At 36.6% G+C, this 16,302-nt stretch overlaps 1 protein-coding gene across 5 annotated transcripts; it reads right to left on the reverse strand.

Moving 5' to 3' along the window:
- Nucleotides 1-1,858: 1,858 nt before the first annotated feature.
- Nucleotides 1,859-14,756, reverse strand: Fkbp7 (FKBP prolyl isomerase 7). 5 transcript variants are annotated; one of them, XM_046447634.1, is made up of 4 exons: nucleotides 14,419-14,756; nucleotides 12,879-13,030; nucleotides 5,440-5,570; nucleotides 1,859-2,181 (listed from the first exon to the last, which is right to left on the reverse strand). In XM_046447634.1, the coding sequence occupies exons 1-4, from the start codon at nucleotides 14,739-14,741 to the stop codon at nucleotides 2,020-2,022; spliced, it is 768 nt and encodes a 255-aa protein (XP_046303590.1). In that variant the 5' UTR covers nucleotides 14,742-14,756; the 3' UTR covers nucleotides 1,859-2,019. The 5 variants fall into 5 exon arrangements, 3 of the variants coding, with proteins under 3 accessions (XP_046303590.1, XP_046303589.1, XP_058436223.1); XM_046447633.1 differs by having other exon boundaries at nucleotides 5,440-5,573; XR_009227025.1 differs by lacking the exon at nucleotides 1,859-2,181 and adding an exon at nucleotides 7,426-7,540 and having other exon boundaries at nucleotides 5,440-5,573.
- Between the last annotated feature and the right edge of the window lie 1,546 nt (nucleotides 14,757-16,302).

Below are 16,302 nucleotides of genomic sequence, written 5' to 3' on the forward strand. Positions count from 1 at the left end.
TCCTAAGTAGCTAGCATTACAGGTCTGTGGCACAATGCCTGGTTTCTATTGTCATTTTAAAAGTTAAGGCAAATAGAACATGTCTGTTTCTTCTTTGAAAATGTTTCAGACATTTAATCTGTTTAGTTTTGAAAGGTCTTTTTGTTGTTGTTGTTGTTGATTGCTTAGTCTGGCCTCATGGGCTCAAGATGATCCTCTTGCCTTAGCCTCCCGAGAGCTGGGATTACAGGCACATGCCACCATTCCTGGTTTACTTCCCTTTTCTGAGGGAAATAAAATGATGAAAGAGTTATAATTAAGCAAGCCAAAAAGTGTTAGAAAATTGAGTATAGAAGCAAAAACATACCAGAAAGAAAGAAGATAGTAAAGTATCTACGCATACATGATATTAATGTGGTGGTTTCTGTATTACCCCTGGACTTTTAAATAGAATCTCTGGCATTGTATCTAATTAAGTTAAAAGGTAAGCAATGATTTAGAAAGAGCAAATTTCAGAAAATAGAAAAAGCTTCAAACTCACTTATTTTGAGCAGAGCTATGCACTGCCTGACCATACTTCTCCATATATGTATGTTATGTAGTATGCAAAATTTTACATGCTTTAATAAATATGTGCCCTTTCTTTGGCACAGTGATCTTTTACAGCATCTCTTACATATTACTCTCAACAAGGTAGATGTTCTAAGTCAACTTTTTCATCACAGTGACCAAAAAAGCTGATGGGAAAAATTTTAGAGGAAGGAAAAGTTATTTGGTGCTTGTGATTTCAGAGGTCTTAGTCTATACACAGCCAGCTCCATTGATCTGGGCTTGAGGTAAGGCAGAACCTTCATGGCAGAAGAGGAAAGCAGCTCAGGACGTGGCTACCAGGAAGCAGAGCTCTGCTCACTAGTGACAAAAACCCAAAAGGCATACCCTCAGTGACCCACCTCTTTTATCCACATTCAATCTATTTACCACCCACTTAATCCTTATCAGCAGGTTACCCCACTGATTAAGTTATCACTCTTATAATTTCATATCTGAAAATTCTCAAATTGTTTCAAGCATGAGATTTTGGGAGACACTTCATATTTAAAACATATAGTAGACCACCATTCATGATTTGACCATGACACAAAATTGACCCAGCTCTGTATATCCTCATTTGGAGTAAAAATAGAAGTTTTACAGTTATCAAAATTTGACAGCATGCCAGTTCATAATCATCAATCACGTTAATGATGAGAATGTTGTAAAATGAAATGACATGAGAAAAGTTCTAGAGAAAGGATACTGGTAACTAAGAAACTCCATGGCATCCATTGAAAACTATGAAGACAAAAAGTTAGGGGTGGTAGATATAAAAGTCCACAAGAGGGAAGACAGTAGCACATTTACTAAGAAGTATTGACTTTATGCCTTTTATAAGAGGTAAAAAGTCTTTATTATGGTCAAATATCTACCTCTTAGCATTCCCAACTGGAACAAACATGCAAGGCTAGAAGCTTGTACCAAAAAAGTTCTTTGTGGGACAGAGATATATAACTAAAATCTTCCTTCATGCATGCCAAGGACCACAATTCTTTCAATAATGTTATGAAATACATAAAAAGATGATATACTAGTTCCTGAGTCCCTACTTCATATTTTAAAAATATGAAACATTTTAATATCTAAAATATTGAACCTTTACATATTTATACATATTGTTCAGGTTAGGTTAGAGTTGGGAAGAGCTTGCAGATTTTGACATGTGTTCTCTTATACTTTGGACAGGAAAATATTGCCCACTCAGTTACAGGTCCATTTCATGGCACTGCAATTTGTGTTCACAGAATAAAGCAATAGGAAACACAATCATACCTTTCCTAAGAGATAAATTTGCAAAACAGCATCACATTTATTAAACAAAATTACATGTATTGAAGGGAACAAAATATCTCACAGGAGAAAAATAGAAACACAACCTGGAGAAAAATGACTGTATAATGTATTAAAGTACAGTAAGTAGCTAAAAAATGTAGAAATAAAAATATGCTATAGTTCATCATGCTGGTATACATTGTATTCTTTGGGAGAAATGAAGCCATCACCATCATGGTCATTCTTCTTAAAAATATCTTCTAAAACTGCATTCTGATATGACTTGTCACGTGGCTTCTCATCTTTTTCAAATTCTTTTTTCAAGTAATGATTTATCTAGAGACCCAAAATAAGATTTCTTTAATAAAAAGATATAACCAGTTTCTTTTTCAAACCAGTAACTTTGAGGAGTATATAACAATAACGAAACTCATATCCAAGACTACTTATATTAAAAAGTTGCATTTTTAAAAGCTATCTGAGATTTTTAATTTTGTAACATTGGAAACAATTTTTGAAGAGTACCCATTTCCCTTGAGATTACAGATGGTTAGTGGCAGATACCATGAATTTTGTTGAAACTAAATGCTTTCTAGTAATCTACATGTTCCCACTAATTATTCCTAAGGATTTTCATTAGTGAATAAATCCACATTAGCAGTTCTATAAGCTCTAAAACTAATATTGTATAAGCAATAAAACTCAACCACAGATTTTAAAATAAAATTTAATTCTTAATTTTTCCATGCTTCTATAGTTCTCTCTTTAAGTCTATATAACTAGGACAATCTAATAACAATGTCAAATAAATAACTGGCATTCTGAAGTATTATTCCCTGTTTCTCCAGGTAATATGAAATTTCTCTATGTAAACACACAATAAAGCACTGTCCAAAACAGTAGCCACTAGCCACATGTGACTATTGAGCATTCGAAATGTGGCTACAACAACCAGATAAGTTACTATAAATATATAACACATTACAGATTTTGAAGATAGTACGAAACAGTATATCTTATAAGTTTTTATATAGATTTCATGTTGAAATGGTACTATTTTAGATATGTGGAGTTAAGATAAATCATTAAAATTTCACCTATGTTTTCTTTTCATTTTATTTCATTTCATTTCTTGAGACAGAGTCTCACTACATTGCCCAGACTAGTCTCAAACTTATGGGGGCTCAATTGAGCCTCCCAAGTAGCTGAGATTACAGGTGTGCACCACTGCACCTGTCTTTGTTTTTACTTTTTAAAAAGTGGTTACTAAAAAATTTACAATTGAATGTGTGACTCAATAATATTTTCGCTGGAAAGTGCTAACCTATATAATCATGAAAGAAAACAAAGCACAAAAATCTGGAGATAATGTTCTTGAAGGCTGGAGCATTTCTGAGGTAAGAGAACCTTTGAAAGCTGAAGTTGAACCCTGAAAGGATTTTAGCAATACATATCCCCAGGTCAACCCATCACAAATAGACTTTAGAATGATCAATGGACCTTACTATAGGATATATCAACTGTTTTCAAATGTGACTTTTGTTCTATATGAAGGGGGATACATTTATCCCCCAATGAATATAGCAATCTTATATAGGTACAGAGAATTTGAAATAGCCTCAAATAATCTGCAGTTTCTGAATAGGTAAATTTATTTCTTTTTATATCCAGTATAGCTGATTCTCAAAAATCTACTCCTTTTCTAATACTCTGTAGTATTAGAAAAGGATTCAAAAGGCAGTAGGGGGACTGGGGTTGTAGCTTAGTATTAGAGCACTTGCCTAGCACATGTGAGGCACTGGGTTCAATCCTCAGCACCACATAAAAGTACATAAATAAAATAAAGGTAAAAAACTGAAAGAAAAAAAAAAAGCAGTGGGTAAGAACATGACCTTAACTTTGCTAGTACTGGGTTCCATACTACTTCCACTTTGTAATTTAAAAAAGTACTATTATCCTGTCCCCTGTCATTTATACCAGAAAAGTTATTTACTAAAACTGATGATTAAGAAAGAAGTTTCTTGCAGTTCATCTTTCAAATCCAGGCTTTGCCATATATTGGCTCGTGGTCTTGGACAAATAATTCAACTTTTCTGAACCTCAGGTATGTCTTCTGTAGAAGAAGGGCAATATCTATGTTATAGGAGCCATGTGAGGATTACAGTAATGTTTACAGGAGTCAATAAAAGACAGCTATTGTCATTTAAGAGTGTAAAAATCACTCATCCATCTGATAACCAAGATAAACTTGTGAAAATTTTTTTTTAGCTAAGTAGGCCACTCATTTTGATTTTCTCTGTTAATTTCCAGAAAAGAACTGAAGATTCCCTAGTGTCTAGGAGTACTCCTACAGCAGAACACATCTCTGTGTGTGCCTGTGGTAACAACCGGACTCCACCTGGGCTGAGCTCTTGGGTGCTGTGTGGATCCATGTGCAGCTGCTATTCACTCTAAAGAGGGTGAAGGAGTCAACAGAGAGATACATGCTGAGAACAGTTCTCCTCTAGCTGCCCTTCTTCTTCAGCACTGGGGATATTCTCTTCTCCCTCTCCCATTTCCACTGTTGGCTACCCTGGGGTAAAGTCCTTACTAAGTTCCTGGAGGAGGAAGTGGAACGTGGGAAGAGGATTGGTGGGAGAGAGGAAAAAGAAATAGAAAAAGGATTTAGTCCTGTCATCTGAAACCAGTGACCAGCAGAGCCCTTTCCTACTTAACAGGGTGGTAGAGTTAAGCATTCTGAATAGCCTTCAAACAAGTAAAGAGGGAAGACATCTGAGTTACTAATTTTAAGAGTACAGACTGTGAGCCTAGGTTAGGCACTAGACTTCAATAAAACAAGCATTAGCTCTAAAATAATCATGATGGAAATTCCCTGAAAGAGGCAGGCAGTGCCTGCCAAGCTTACAATCCTGATTTTGCCATTTATAGTTGTGTGATTTTTTTTACTGGTTACTTAACCTTTCTGGGCATCAATTTTCCCATCTTTAAGGGAGAAATGATGATAACACTGTCTACCTCATAAACCACCATGACAGTTTGATAAGATCATATACTTATGTGTTTATAATAGCATCTGGTACCAAGAAAGTTTAAAATTGTTATTTATTACTATTACAAGATCTTTATTAATCTTTCAATTCATATATAATGTCAAGCCAAACTCTTGACTCCTGTTTGGCAACTTCCTGGTCCACCCAATTCAAATTCTTGCTAGTTCTTTTCATAAACTTGTGAAATTCTCATGAATGATCCTCTGAGGAGGGAGTTATTTACCCTGTTACAAATTCTTATGATGCTGTCTGAAAGAGATCCACTCCTAGAGCCTAGAAAATGGAAGAATCTTGTACAAATGAATAGTTTGGGATTTTAGTGACTGTCGTACAGGGAGAAAGTTAATTGAATAGAATGACTCTTCAATTTTATATTGGAAAAGCACATTTTCTTCACAGAGTATAGTTTTTTTTTTAATAACCAGCTCTACTAAAGTGCTAAAAGCCCATGCTAGATAGGACTAAAAAGATAATAGTTGCAACAGATGTATTTAATTTATAATGAAAAAAATTAGACTATCTACTTGAAATTTGTTCTAATCACCTCGGTTTTAGAGAGTTGCCGGTCATTGTCTGTGTCTATTTGTTTAAATGTTTCAATGCTCCGTGGTCCTTTGGTCACAGCATAAAGTTCAATCTCAAAAATCAGCGTTGCATCAGGTGGAATCTTGCCATCTGCTAAGAGTACAAATTTTAACAGTGTGATTTATATGTTTCAAGTATTTATTCTTGTCATAATAGTATTATGATTACATTATTTCACATTTAGGAGAACTGATTTCTAAATGCCATTGAATTTTTTTCTTAAAATGTTTTAGCCTTTAAATTTTTTTTTTCTTTTTTTGTGGTTCTTTCTTTTTTTCTTCTCACAGTGATAGGGATTCAACCCAAGGCTTCATACACACTAGGCAAGCATTCTGCCACTGAGTTACATCTTTAGCCCTTTTGCTTTTTTTTTTAATCAATTTTTTCCATCTGTTTTTAAACCAAATCAGTTCAAAGGAATTACAGAACCACTATTTCCTAATTAAAATAAACATAAATTTTATGATTATTAGAGAAGAAATGTATGAGCTGTAAAATTAAAATTTCCAAGTATAGATGAGTAATCTCTTAGAAAAAGTTTCAAGCAGCTACTTGGAAGCATAAATAAATCATAAGTAATAATATATCTGTTTTTCAAATTATAGACATTAAATTATGATTTTTTTTTTTACTGGTTACTTAACCTTTCTGGGCATCAATTTTCCCATCTTTAAGGGAGAAATGATGATAACACTGTCTACCTCATAAACCACCATGACAGTTTGATAAGATCACATACTTATATGTGTTTATAATAGCATCTGGTACCAAGAAAGTGTGAAAAATGTTATTTATTACTATTACAAGATCTTTATTAATCTTTTAATCTTTCTGATAACAGAAAAAGTCCAGGAATAATTTTACAAAGAAATTTCTAATCATAATAAAAAAGTTTTTAAGTATACAATTGAGTAATTCTTACTAATAGTTAACCGGTTAGCTAAAGTCAGATAATTTTAGTAAGCTATGCTCTGTTTCAGATAAGCATTTCACAAAAATGACTTGCCAAAATGATTTGCTTGGAGGCAGTGGGTAGCTTATATATTCCCAGGGTCTCAAACAGTGCCTGATCGACTATAGGTGTTCAAATTTCTGCTGAATACATGACCCATGTTTATTTTGAAAGTGACCAAATTTGTTCTTTAAAAGGAACAGCAATTCTTTTTAATGAATAAGCAGAGAATTCTTGTTAAAATATTTAAACAATCCAAGTAGAAAAGGGTTTGCAACTTAAAGGCAAAAGAGGCAGTATACCGGTAGTTTCCAAAACCAGGACAAAGAAAAATCTACCCATGCATTACATTGACTAACATGTAAGTCCTAATTAGTGAATTAGTGCACCACATATTACCTGACTTTAAAGAGCTGGAGCTTGATTCAATATCCTTTTTATAAAACCGATTCTCATTCTGTCCAGTTATAATCACCTTAAGACAGAAAAATGATTTCTTTTTTTAAAATTATTTTTTCTAGTTGTAGATGGACAACTACAATAAAGATATTTATCTTTATTTTTATGTGGTGCTGAGGATCGAACCCAGGGCCTCACGTGTGAGAGGCAAGCGCTCTACCACTGAGCTACAACCCCAGCCCCAGAAAAAATAATTTCTGATGGTAATTAAAGACAAACCCCAAACAGAGATTCCTTTTTTAGGTGCTTGGGATGGAACACAGGGTCTCACACATGCTATCTAGTCAAGTGCTCTACCACTGAGCTACACCTCTGGAACAAATTCAAATTTCTGAAAGAAAAAAATATCACTGATATAAATGAAGTTTGTATCATAATTCTACTGTGAACATATAAAATGTTGCCAATTAGTTCCTTTTTTTCTCAAAAAAACCTTAAAGTATGATAAAGAGAAAAATACGCACTTACTACAGCATTGCTACTTAGAGAAGCAGACCAAAGAAGTGGGAGTTAATGTAAAGAATCTATACATACCACATATATCGTTAGTTAAAGCACTAAAAAGTCACATGCATTTCAAGACATGCAGGGGTGCTCTGTGACATGAGACAAGGACATTTCGCAGAGGAAAGACTTCTTCAAGTATCACCTAAAATAAAGTTATAGCTACTGTTAGGTCTTAATAACAACTTACTTTTAAAAAGTTTACTTAATCAAGAAGGTTGTTTTTATAAACCCATGCTAACTCTATTCAGTTGCAATCATCATAAGACAGAAAAACAACTTCTCCTGATAATTAAGGACAAATTAAAAACACAAATTTCCTTTTACTTAAGATCTACACTGCAACTTTTAAAAAAATATAATCTAAGCTATTGTAATTCAGGTAAGGCTAGCAGTTAACTATGTTCCAGTGAACACATTTTTTCAGGGCCTCAGTTTCCTTAGAGGTACAATGAAGGTGCTGGTGGTATTATTAGTGAGTGTCACCATTTTTCTATTAGAGACACCTCAAACTGAATATGAACTAATTTCTTGAAATCAAACTTCTACATAATATAGCAAGTGTCTTAATAGCTTAGGCAACTTGGGTAGTCATTCATATCTAAGCATAAATTAGTTTATGAAAAATAAGTGATCATTTGCCTGAGAACAATGGATTCAGGACTGGCACCTGTTGATAAGGGATATAGGTGTTCTAGGCAGATAGAAGAGTGGGTGCTATGGGAGGAGGCAGAATATGCAGGCATCTGATGAGACAACATAAGAAAGAAAGGGAAACTCTAAAAATGAAACAAAAGATTCTAAGAAGTAAACTGCCTACCATCATTTAATCTAGAAAATGGGCTCAACTTTATGACAACAGTTTTAGGACAGTATTAAATTTAACCTATCTTCCATTTTCTTTCTCTCCTAGATTATACAAATAAAAATTGAGATATACAAGTTTTGGCGCAATGGGAGTTTTTTTTTTTTTTTAATCCCTCCCTCCCCCAGCCCCCTGGCTTTCTTGCAGAGCTGGGGATAAAACCCAGGACCTTGAGCATGCTAGCAATTGCTCTACAACTGAGCTACTGAATCCCCAGCCCTGAGAGGTTTTTTTTTTTTTTAAATTTTTACAGAACCCTAAAGAGAGAAATAGAAGAAGATCTTAGAAGATGGAAAAATATACCCTGTTCATGGATAGGCAGAACTAACATCATCAAAATGGCGATATTACCAAAAGTTCTCTATAGGTTTAATGCAATGCCAATCAAAATCCCAATGGCATTTCTTGTAGAAATAGAGAAAGCAATCATGAAATTCATATGGAAAAATAAAAGACCCAGAATAGCAAAAACAATGCTAAGCAAGAAGTGTGAATCAGGCGGTATAGCGATACCAGACTTCAAACTATACTACAGAGCAATAGTAACAAAAACAGCATGGTACTGGTACCAAAACAGGCGTGTGGACCAATGGTACAGAATAGAGGACACAGAAACCAATCCACAAAACTACAACTATCTTATATTTGATAAAGGGGCTAAAAGCATGCAATGGAGGAAGGATAGCATCTTCAACAAATGGTGCTGGGAAAACTGGAAATCCATATGCAACAAAATGAAACTGAATCCCTTTCTCTCGCCATGCACAAAAGTGAATTCAAAATGGATCAAGGAACTTGATATCAAATCAGAGACGCGCCGTCTGATAGAAGAAAAAGTTGGCTACGATCTACAGTCGGTGGGGTCGGGCTCCAAATTCCTCAATAGGACACCCATAGCACAAAAGTTAATAACTAGAATCAACAAATGGGACTTACTCAAACTAAGAAGTTTTCTCTCAGCAAAAGAAACAATAAGAGAGGTAAATAGGGAGCCTACATCCTGGGAACAAATCTTTACTCCTCACACTTCAGATAGAGCCCTAATATCCAGAGTATACAAAGAACTCAAAAAATTAGACAATAAGAGAACAAACAACCCAATCAACAAATGGGCCAAGGACCTGAACAGACACTTCACAGAGGAGGACATACAGTCAATCAACAAGTACATGAAAAAATGCTCAACATCTCTAGCTGTCAGAGAAATGCAAATCAAAACCACCCTAAGATACCATCTCACTCCAGTAAGATTGGCAGCCATTAGGAAGTCAAACAACAACAAGTGCTGGCGAGGATGTGGGGAAAAGGGTACACTTGTACATTGCTGGTGGGACTGCAGATTGGTGCAGCCAATTTGGAAAGCAGTATGGAGATTTCTTGGAAAGCTGGGAATGGAGCCACCATTTGACCCAGCTATTCCCCTTCTTGGTCTATTCCCTAAAGACCTAAAAAGAGCATGCTACAGGGACACTGCTATATCGATGTTCATAGCAGCACAGTTCACAATAGCAAGACTGTGGAACCAACCTAGATGCCCTTCAATAGACGAATGGATAAAAAAAATGTGGCATTTATACACAATGGAGTATTACTCTGCATTAAAAAATGACAAAATCATAGAATTTACAGGGAAATGGATGGCATTAGAGCAGATTATGCTAAGTGAAGCTAGCCAATCCCTAAAAAACAAATGCCAAATGTCTTCTTTGATATAAGGAAAGTAACTAAGAACAGAGTAGGGACGAAGAACAGGAGAAGAAGATTAACATTTAACAGGGATGAGAGGTGGGAGGGAAAGGGAGAGAGAAGGTAAATTGCACGGTAATGGAAGGAGACCCTCAGGGTTATACAGTGGAGGGGGTAGAGAGAGAGGAGGGGAGGGGAGGGGAGAGGTGGGGAGGGGGGAGGGTGGATGATGGGAAAGGCAGCGGAGCACAACAGACACTAGTATGGCAATTTGTAAATCAATGGATGTGTAACTGATGTGAATCTGCAATCTGTGTATGGGGTGAAGGTGGGAGTTCATAACCCACTAGAATCAAAGTGTGGAATATGATATGTCAAGAAATTTGTAATGTTTTGAACAACCCACAATAAAAAATTAAAAAAAAAAAAAAAAAAATTATTATTTTTTCTTATACCAGGGATTGAACCTGGAGGCACTTAACCACTGAAACCCATACCCAGTCCTTCTTATCTTTTATTTTGAGACAGGGTCTCACCAAGTTGCTAAGGCTGGCTTTGAACTTGTGATCCTCCTGCCTCAGCCTCTGGAAGCACTGGGATTATAGGCATGTGCTACCAAGCCTGACCCCAGGAGCTATTTAGATGGAACTAAAAAACTGGTCAAAAAGCACTAAATATGAAGCTGTTGTTTCCTAGAACCACTTCCCTAGGTCTGACTGGGCTTGTGGCACTGATTTCCCTCAATCTAATTTGGGACCCCTGCTCTGGCTAGAAAGAAAAGGTTTGGGAATCACTACTTTTTTTTTTTTTTTTCTGAGAAGAAATCTTCTCACCCTTGACTCTTAGTCCTCTTTCCCCAACACTTAAGGTCATCAGATAATTGTCTGTCTTTCCAGATATAGTCTGTGAAGATATATGCATAGGTGAAATTCCCATGCTATAATGTAAGCTCTTTAAGGCTAGCAAGTAGTGTCTACTTTTTGCCCGGTGCCCAGTGCCTAAGAGAGCCTGAGATAGATGATTAATAAATATTTGTTGTGGGGCTGGGGTTGTAGCTCAGTAGTAGAAGGCTTGCCTTGCACACGTGAGACACTGAGTTTGATCCTCATCACCACATAAAATAAATAAATTAGTAAAACAAAGGTATTGGGTCCATGTTCAACTAAAAAAAAAATTAAAATAAATAAATATTTGTTGCAAGCTGGGCGTGGTGGCACATGCCTATAATTCCAGCAGCTTGGGAGGCTGAGGCAGGGGGATCATGAGTTCAAAGCCATCCTCAGCAAAAGCTAGGTGCTAAACAACTCAGTGAGACCCTGTCTCTAAATAAAATACAAAAAAGGACTGGAGATGTGGCTCAGTGGTTGAGTGCCTCTGAGTTCAATCTCCAGTACTCCACACCAAAAAAGAAAAAGAAAAAATTGTTGCAGGAATGTAATCTATCCCACTTTATTTTTAACATATTAACACACACATATAGCTCTACACCATTCTTTTTACTGGCTATAGATTAATTCACTGTATAGATACACCATAATTTATTTAACTAATCACTGAGCGATAGATACTCAGGCAGTTTTCCATCTTTTGCTAGAATCTGCAATGAATGTTTCTTTACATGTATCTTTGTGCACATTCCCAGTAACAGAATTAATGGGTCAGAAGATATGCATATTTTTCCTTTTGATGAAATTGTTAGGCTGAATGGTTGGCATTCCCAGCAATAATGCAAGAGATGGCTCATTCTTCCATGCTCTTGCCAACTTTATCTTTGCTACTCTGATGGGTAAAAAAATGGTGTCAATTTCCCTTTCTTTATAAATAAAATTAAGTACTCTCATAGATTAAAAGGCTATTTGTATTTTTTTTTAAGTGAACCATTTGTTTATAAATTTGGCTCATTTAGAGGTAGGTCATTCATATGTGCTGCATTTTCCCCATTTATCTGCTTTATCTAGGGTTTGTGGAACTTCTTGCTATAGAATTCATTCCCTGTAGGTTTCAAGGCCTATCTTGTATTGGGTTAACAGTGATTGAGCTTATTATATCTCAAGTATTCCTTTTGCAATGCTGTTCTTTAAAATCATGTTCTGGCTTCCTGTTTTATTAATTTAACTTTTGCTTACCAAGATCTATGTTTTTATAAATATTCATGTAACAATACTATAATGATACCCAAAACAGAAATGTCCAAACTAGAGTTTATAGACTATGCAAAATCATTATGAGTGCTGCTGCTATATAAAGGAAAGAACTCTGGCCAGAGACCTATATTCCAACAATGTCTTATTTTCTTTGTAAGTATAAAGAACTGAACTGATTTAGAGATAGCTAGAGTTTGTTGAACCCTATGTTTCTGTGATTATTTTTTCCATTACTTTTTTTGTTTGTTTTTAATTGTGGTAAAATATATATTAATCATTTTAAAGCACACTGTTTAGTAAGGCACAATCATATTGCTATGCAAACAATTTCCAAAACTTCTTGGCAAAACTGAAATTCTGTACCTATTTAATACCTCTCCCTTTCACTCTCCCTCCAGTCCCTGGAAAACACTTTTCTACTTTGTCTCTATGAATTTGACTACTCTAGATACCTCACATAAATGGAATCACACAGTGTTTTCTTTTTGTGTCTGGCTTATTTCACTTAGCATAATGCCCTATCTACTTTGTAGCATTGGTCAGAACTCCCTTCCATTTTAAGACTGAATAACATTCCACTGTATGAATATACCATATTTTGTTTATACACTCTTTGGTGAACACTAGTGTTGCTTCTGCCTTTAGTTATTGTGAATAATGCTACTGTGAATCATACATGGACATACAAAATTTCTATACTCTGTTTTCAATTCTTTTGGATATACACACAAAAATCTATGATTTATTTTCAAATATAACTGAAAAGAAAAATAAATATTACAACTTACCATATCCTTCCTTTCCATATGCAAATGAAGGGGGTATAATCACTTTTCGCTTCTCTCCAGGGCACATATCCATCATAGCAATGTCTAGGCCTTTTATGACTTGTCCAACACCAAGAACAAACCATTTGGGGTGACCTTCATTTTGTGTCCGGCTATAATAAAAAATTATCTTAGGTAAGCTGATTTCAAGAAGCCAAACTTCAAATTACAGGTGGGTGTTTAGTTATAATTTAAAATTAGAATATCTTTTCCCATACTAGCACCCTTTTTGAACCCCCAATGGGATATTTGGCTCAAACTTGCCTAAAATTGGTAGAAAGAGGTATGATTTGCTCAAAGCTAATCATTAGGAGTCATCTTAATTTCTTTTTTATTCTGATCGCTACAGAAACAGTTCACTTTTTAGTGGTTCTCCAGCCTCTAACTTGCTGTGTGGTTTATACATATAACTCATTTAACTTATCTGGGTTTGTTCTAAAAAAAAAGATGGAGTGGGTTTAGTCTCAAAAAGCCATTTTAATGGTAATTTAAAATAGTGTGTGTATATATATATATATATATATATATATATATATATATGTACTGGAGACTGAACCCAGGGGTGCTTAACCTCTGAACCACATCCTTAGCCCTTTTTTGTATTTTATTTAGAGACAGGGGCTCCTGAGTTGCTGAGGCTGGCTTTGAATTTGAGATCTTCCTGTCTCAGCCTCCCTCACTGCTAGCCTTATAGGGTGTACCACAGCCTTAGCCTACATGTCTCTCTTTTCTTCTAAATAAGAAGAATTTACTTTCCCCCAATCTTATCTTTATAGGATAATAGCATTTGGACTCAGAATAATATACTGTTTATTAAATCAGACTAAGCAGTAGGTGGGATGAGAGTGGGACAGAGGGCCCAGCAGAAAACACCAGGCAAGTCATTGTTGTGGTCGTAGTGAGAAACCACACCCCACACTCCAGCTTCAGGGATGGAATAAAATTTTTTTAGCTATCATCCAATGTGATTCTTAGTAAAGACGCTTCAATTCAGGGAAATTATGAATGCTATCATAGGTGATCTCTTGATTTAGTCCTAAGGATAGTGGTGGTAGTTAGAGATGTGTGGGGGTGTAGTGTACTTTTATCAGAAACTAAGCCATCATTTTCAACAACTAAAATATATTCAGTTTACTAGAGAACTACTGACATCTGATTTTTTTAAATGACGAAATGACCAAGTGTGGTGGTGCACGCCTGTAATCCCAGCGGCTGGGGAAGCTGATGCAGGAGGATCACAAGTTCAAAGCCAGCCTCAGCTACTTAGTGAGCCCCTGTCTCAAAATAAAAGGGCTAGGGTTGTGCTCAGTGGTTAAGTACCTCTGGGTTCACTCCCTAGTACCAAAAAGAAAAACAACAACATCAATAACAAAAACAAATAAATGGTTCAACTTACTTTAAACAGAAACAAAACAACCAAATAATTAGCCTTTTGGTTGGTGGAAGGAGGTAAGATTTGGTGTATCAGTTGGACATGGGGACAGTTTGCGGCATTTCTTACCTGCAGTAGAATTTCGAGCCATCTTTAGCCAAGTAGCCATCGTAATGGGCATTAAGCAGGTCTCCCTTCTTGCTTGTCTTAGAGCAGTTTTCGGGACGATGCAAAATTTCTATTTTCACTTCCTCTGGGCTCTCTTCTTTCTTTAGTCCCTGAGCAGTAATAAAGCCCCACAGGTAAAAGAAAACAACTAATCTGGATAAGAAATGCATGATTCCTGGAACAGGCCCCACGATACCACCGCGTTCCCCACCGCGTGTCTTTCGCTTTGGGTGGCTCTTCCCAGGGCAGAATTCCGACGCGTGGCAGGCATTGTCATACGTCATAAAGAGCCTGGGCGGGGCTTCTAGATGCCCCGCCCCCAGCCGCGCGCAACAACTGTAGTTTTCGTGGGGTGTGGGATCTGACGCGTGTCTGTGATAATGGGTTCTTGGGCTGGCTGTCCTCTGTTGCTAAGGTGTCGCAACCTCGCACGCTTGTCCTCGAGAAGTCCGCGTGTTTTAGAGCCGGTTTCCTCCAGATTCAGTAGTAACACTCCCGTTTCCTAAAATAAAACTGTGTAAAAGACGAGATGAACAGTCTGCGGTGGGATGTTTTAGAACCAGAGAATATAATCGTTATTTCTGGTGCAAAAGGCTTATAAGACCCATAGGGAACTAGCGGGAATGGAGGGGGGGGACAGGTATTCTGGAAAAAAGACGGTAAGGCTTGCGGTTGCTGAGTGCTTCTGGAGAGTCCTTAAAGTTCTTTCTTGGGGTCGGAGTCATGCATTAAAGAGTTCCAGACCGCGTCAGCCATACACAGCCTGACAGTTACCTGAACTGGTCAAATAGCCACGTCGCTGTACTCAGCGATTTGTAACCCGCCACTGCCTTTCGTTTCCGTCTGCCACCACTCCGGGCCACCCTTGACTTGAGGGACTCTAGTATTGCGGGAAAAGCTCTTGACCTTTTTTTCCCCTGCTAACTCTGTGACATCAGATTTATCCACATCAGATGAGGAGACTTGAATACCGGGCATTTTGGTCCAATCTCGCAGCTAATATGCAGCAAAGATTAGGCCAATTCTGTTTGATGCAACCCCCTTCCCTCATTTCAGTATGAAAACCTTCCAAACATAGAAAAGTAGGAATTTGCAGTGAATACCCTATACCCACCAACTAGATTCTATCATTAATGTTGAACTGTTTTCGATTTACTACATATCCATCTCTCCACCAATTCACCTTATTTCCAAGTGAAAGTCCAGACTACCCCAAACTAGAAAGCTTTCAGAAAGGCCTGGATTAACTTTTGGGAAGAGACATATTATTCTATCTCAATGATGCTATAAGTCTCAGCACTGAGGCTACTTTATGTGATTGCTTAGAGGGTGGTGACCCTCATAGCGAATTAGAGTTTGCAAAATTCTATAATTCTGAAAATTACTGTCAATTATGCGAAGTGACAATCATTACCAACCAAGATTAAAAAAAAAAAAACCATAAAAGCTAGAAGAGGTGGGCATTGTGACACAGGCCTATTAACTGAGGCAGGAGGATTGCAAATTCAAGGGCAGTCTTGGGAATTTATAAAGACTCTATCTCAAGACAGAATAAAAAGGGATGAGGATGTTGTTCTGTGGTAATTACCTAGCGTGCTTGAAGGCCTTAGCTTAATTCCTAGTACTACACACAAACACACAAGTTAGGAGAAAGCCTCTATTAATACAATTTCAAAATTTGCAGAAAACCCCTATTTTTCAAATACAATTTCAAAGTTTAGAGAAAGCCCCCCCCCCATTGCAATTTCAAAGTTTAGTTCCACGTTTTATATTCTAGATAAAATCCTGGCTCTCCAAGGTTATTTATTGGGATGATGGCAATTTCTTGTCTGAGGACCCCATCAC

Source organism: Marmota monax, unplaced genomic scaffold, assembly GCF_021218885.2.
Source record: "Marmota monax isolate L192 unplaced genomic scaffold, Marmota_monax_Labrador192_F-V1.1 WCK01_AAM20220418_F8-fsc00007, whole genome shotgun sequence".
Lineage (NCBI taxonomy): Eukaryota > Metazoa > Chordata > Mammalia > Rodentia > Sciuridae > Marmota > Marmota monax.

Excerpts from the sequence above, each read along its gene's own strand:
- Fkbp7 (XM_046447633.1), bottom strand. The coding sequence starts at position 14,741 with ATGACGTATGACAATGCCTGCCACGCGTCGGAATTCTGCCCTGGGAAG. Across the intron at positions 13,031-14,418 it reads GGCTCGAAATTCTACTGCAG|CCGGACACAAAATGAAGGTC; the intron begins GTAAGAAATGCC and ends TTTTTATTATAG. Across the intron at positions 2,182-5,439 it reads GGCAACTCTCTAAAACCGAG|ATAAATCATTACTTGAAAAA; the intron begins GTGATTAGAACA and ends TTGGGTCTCTAG.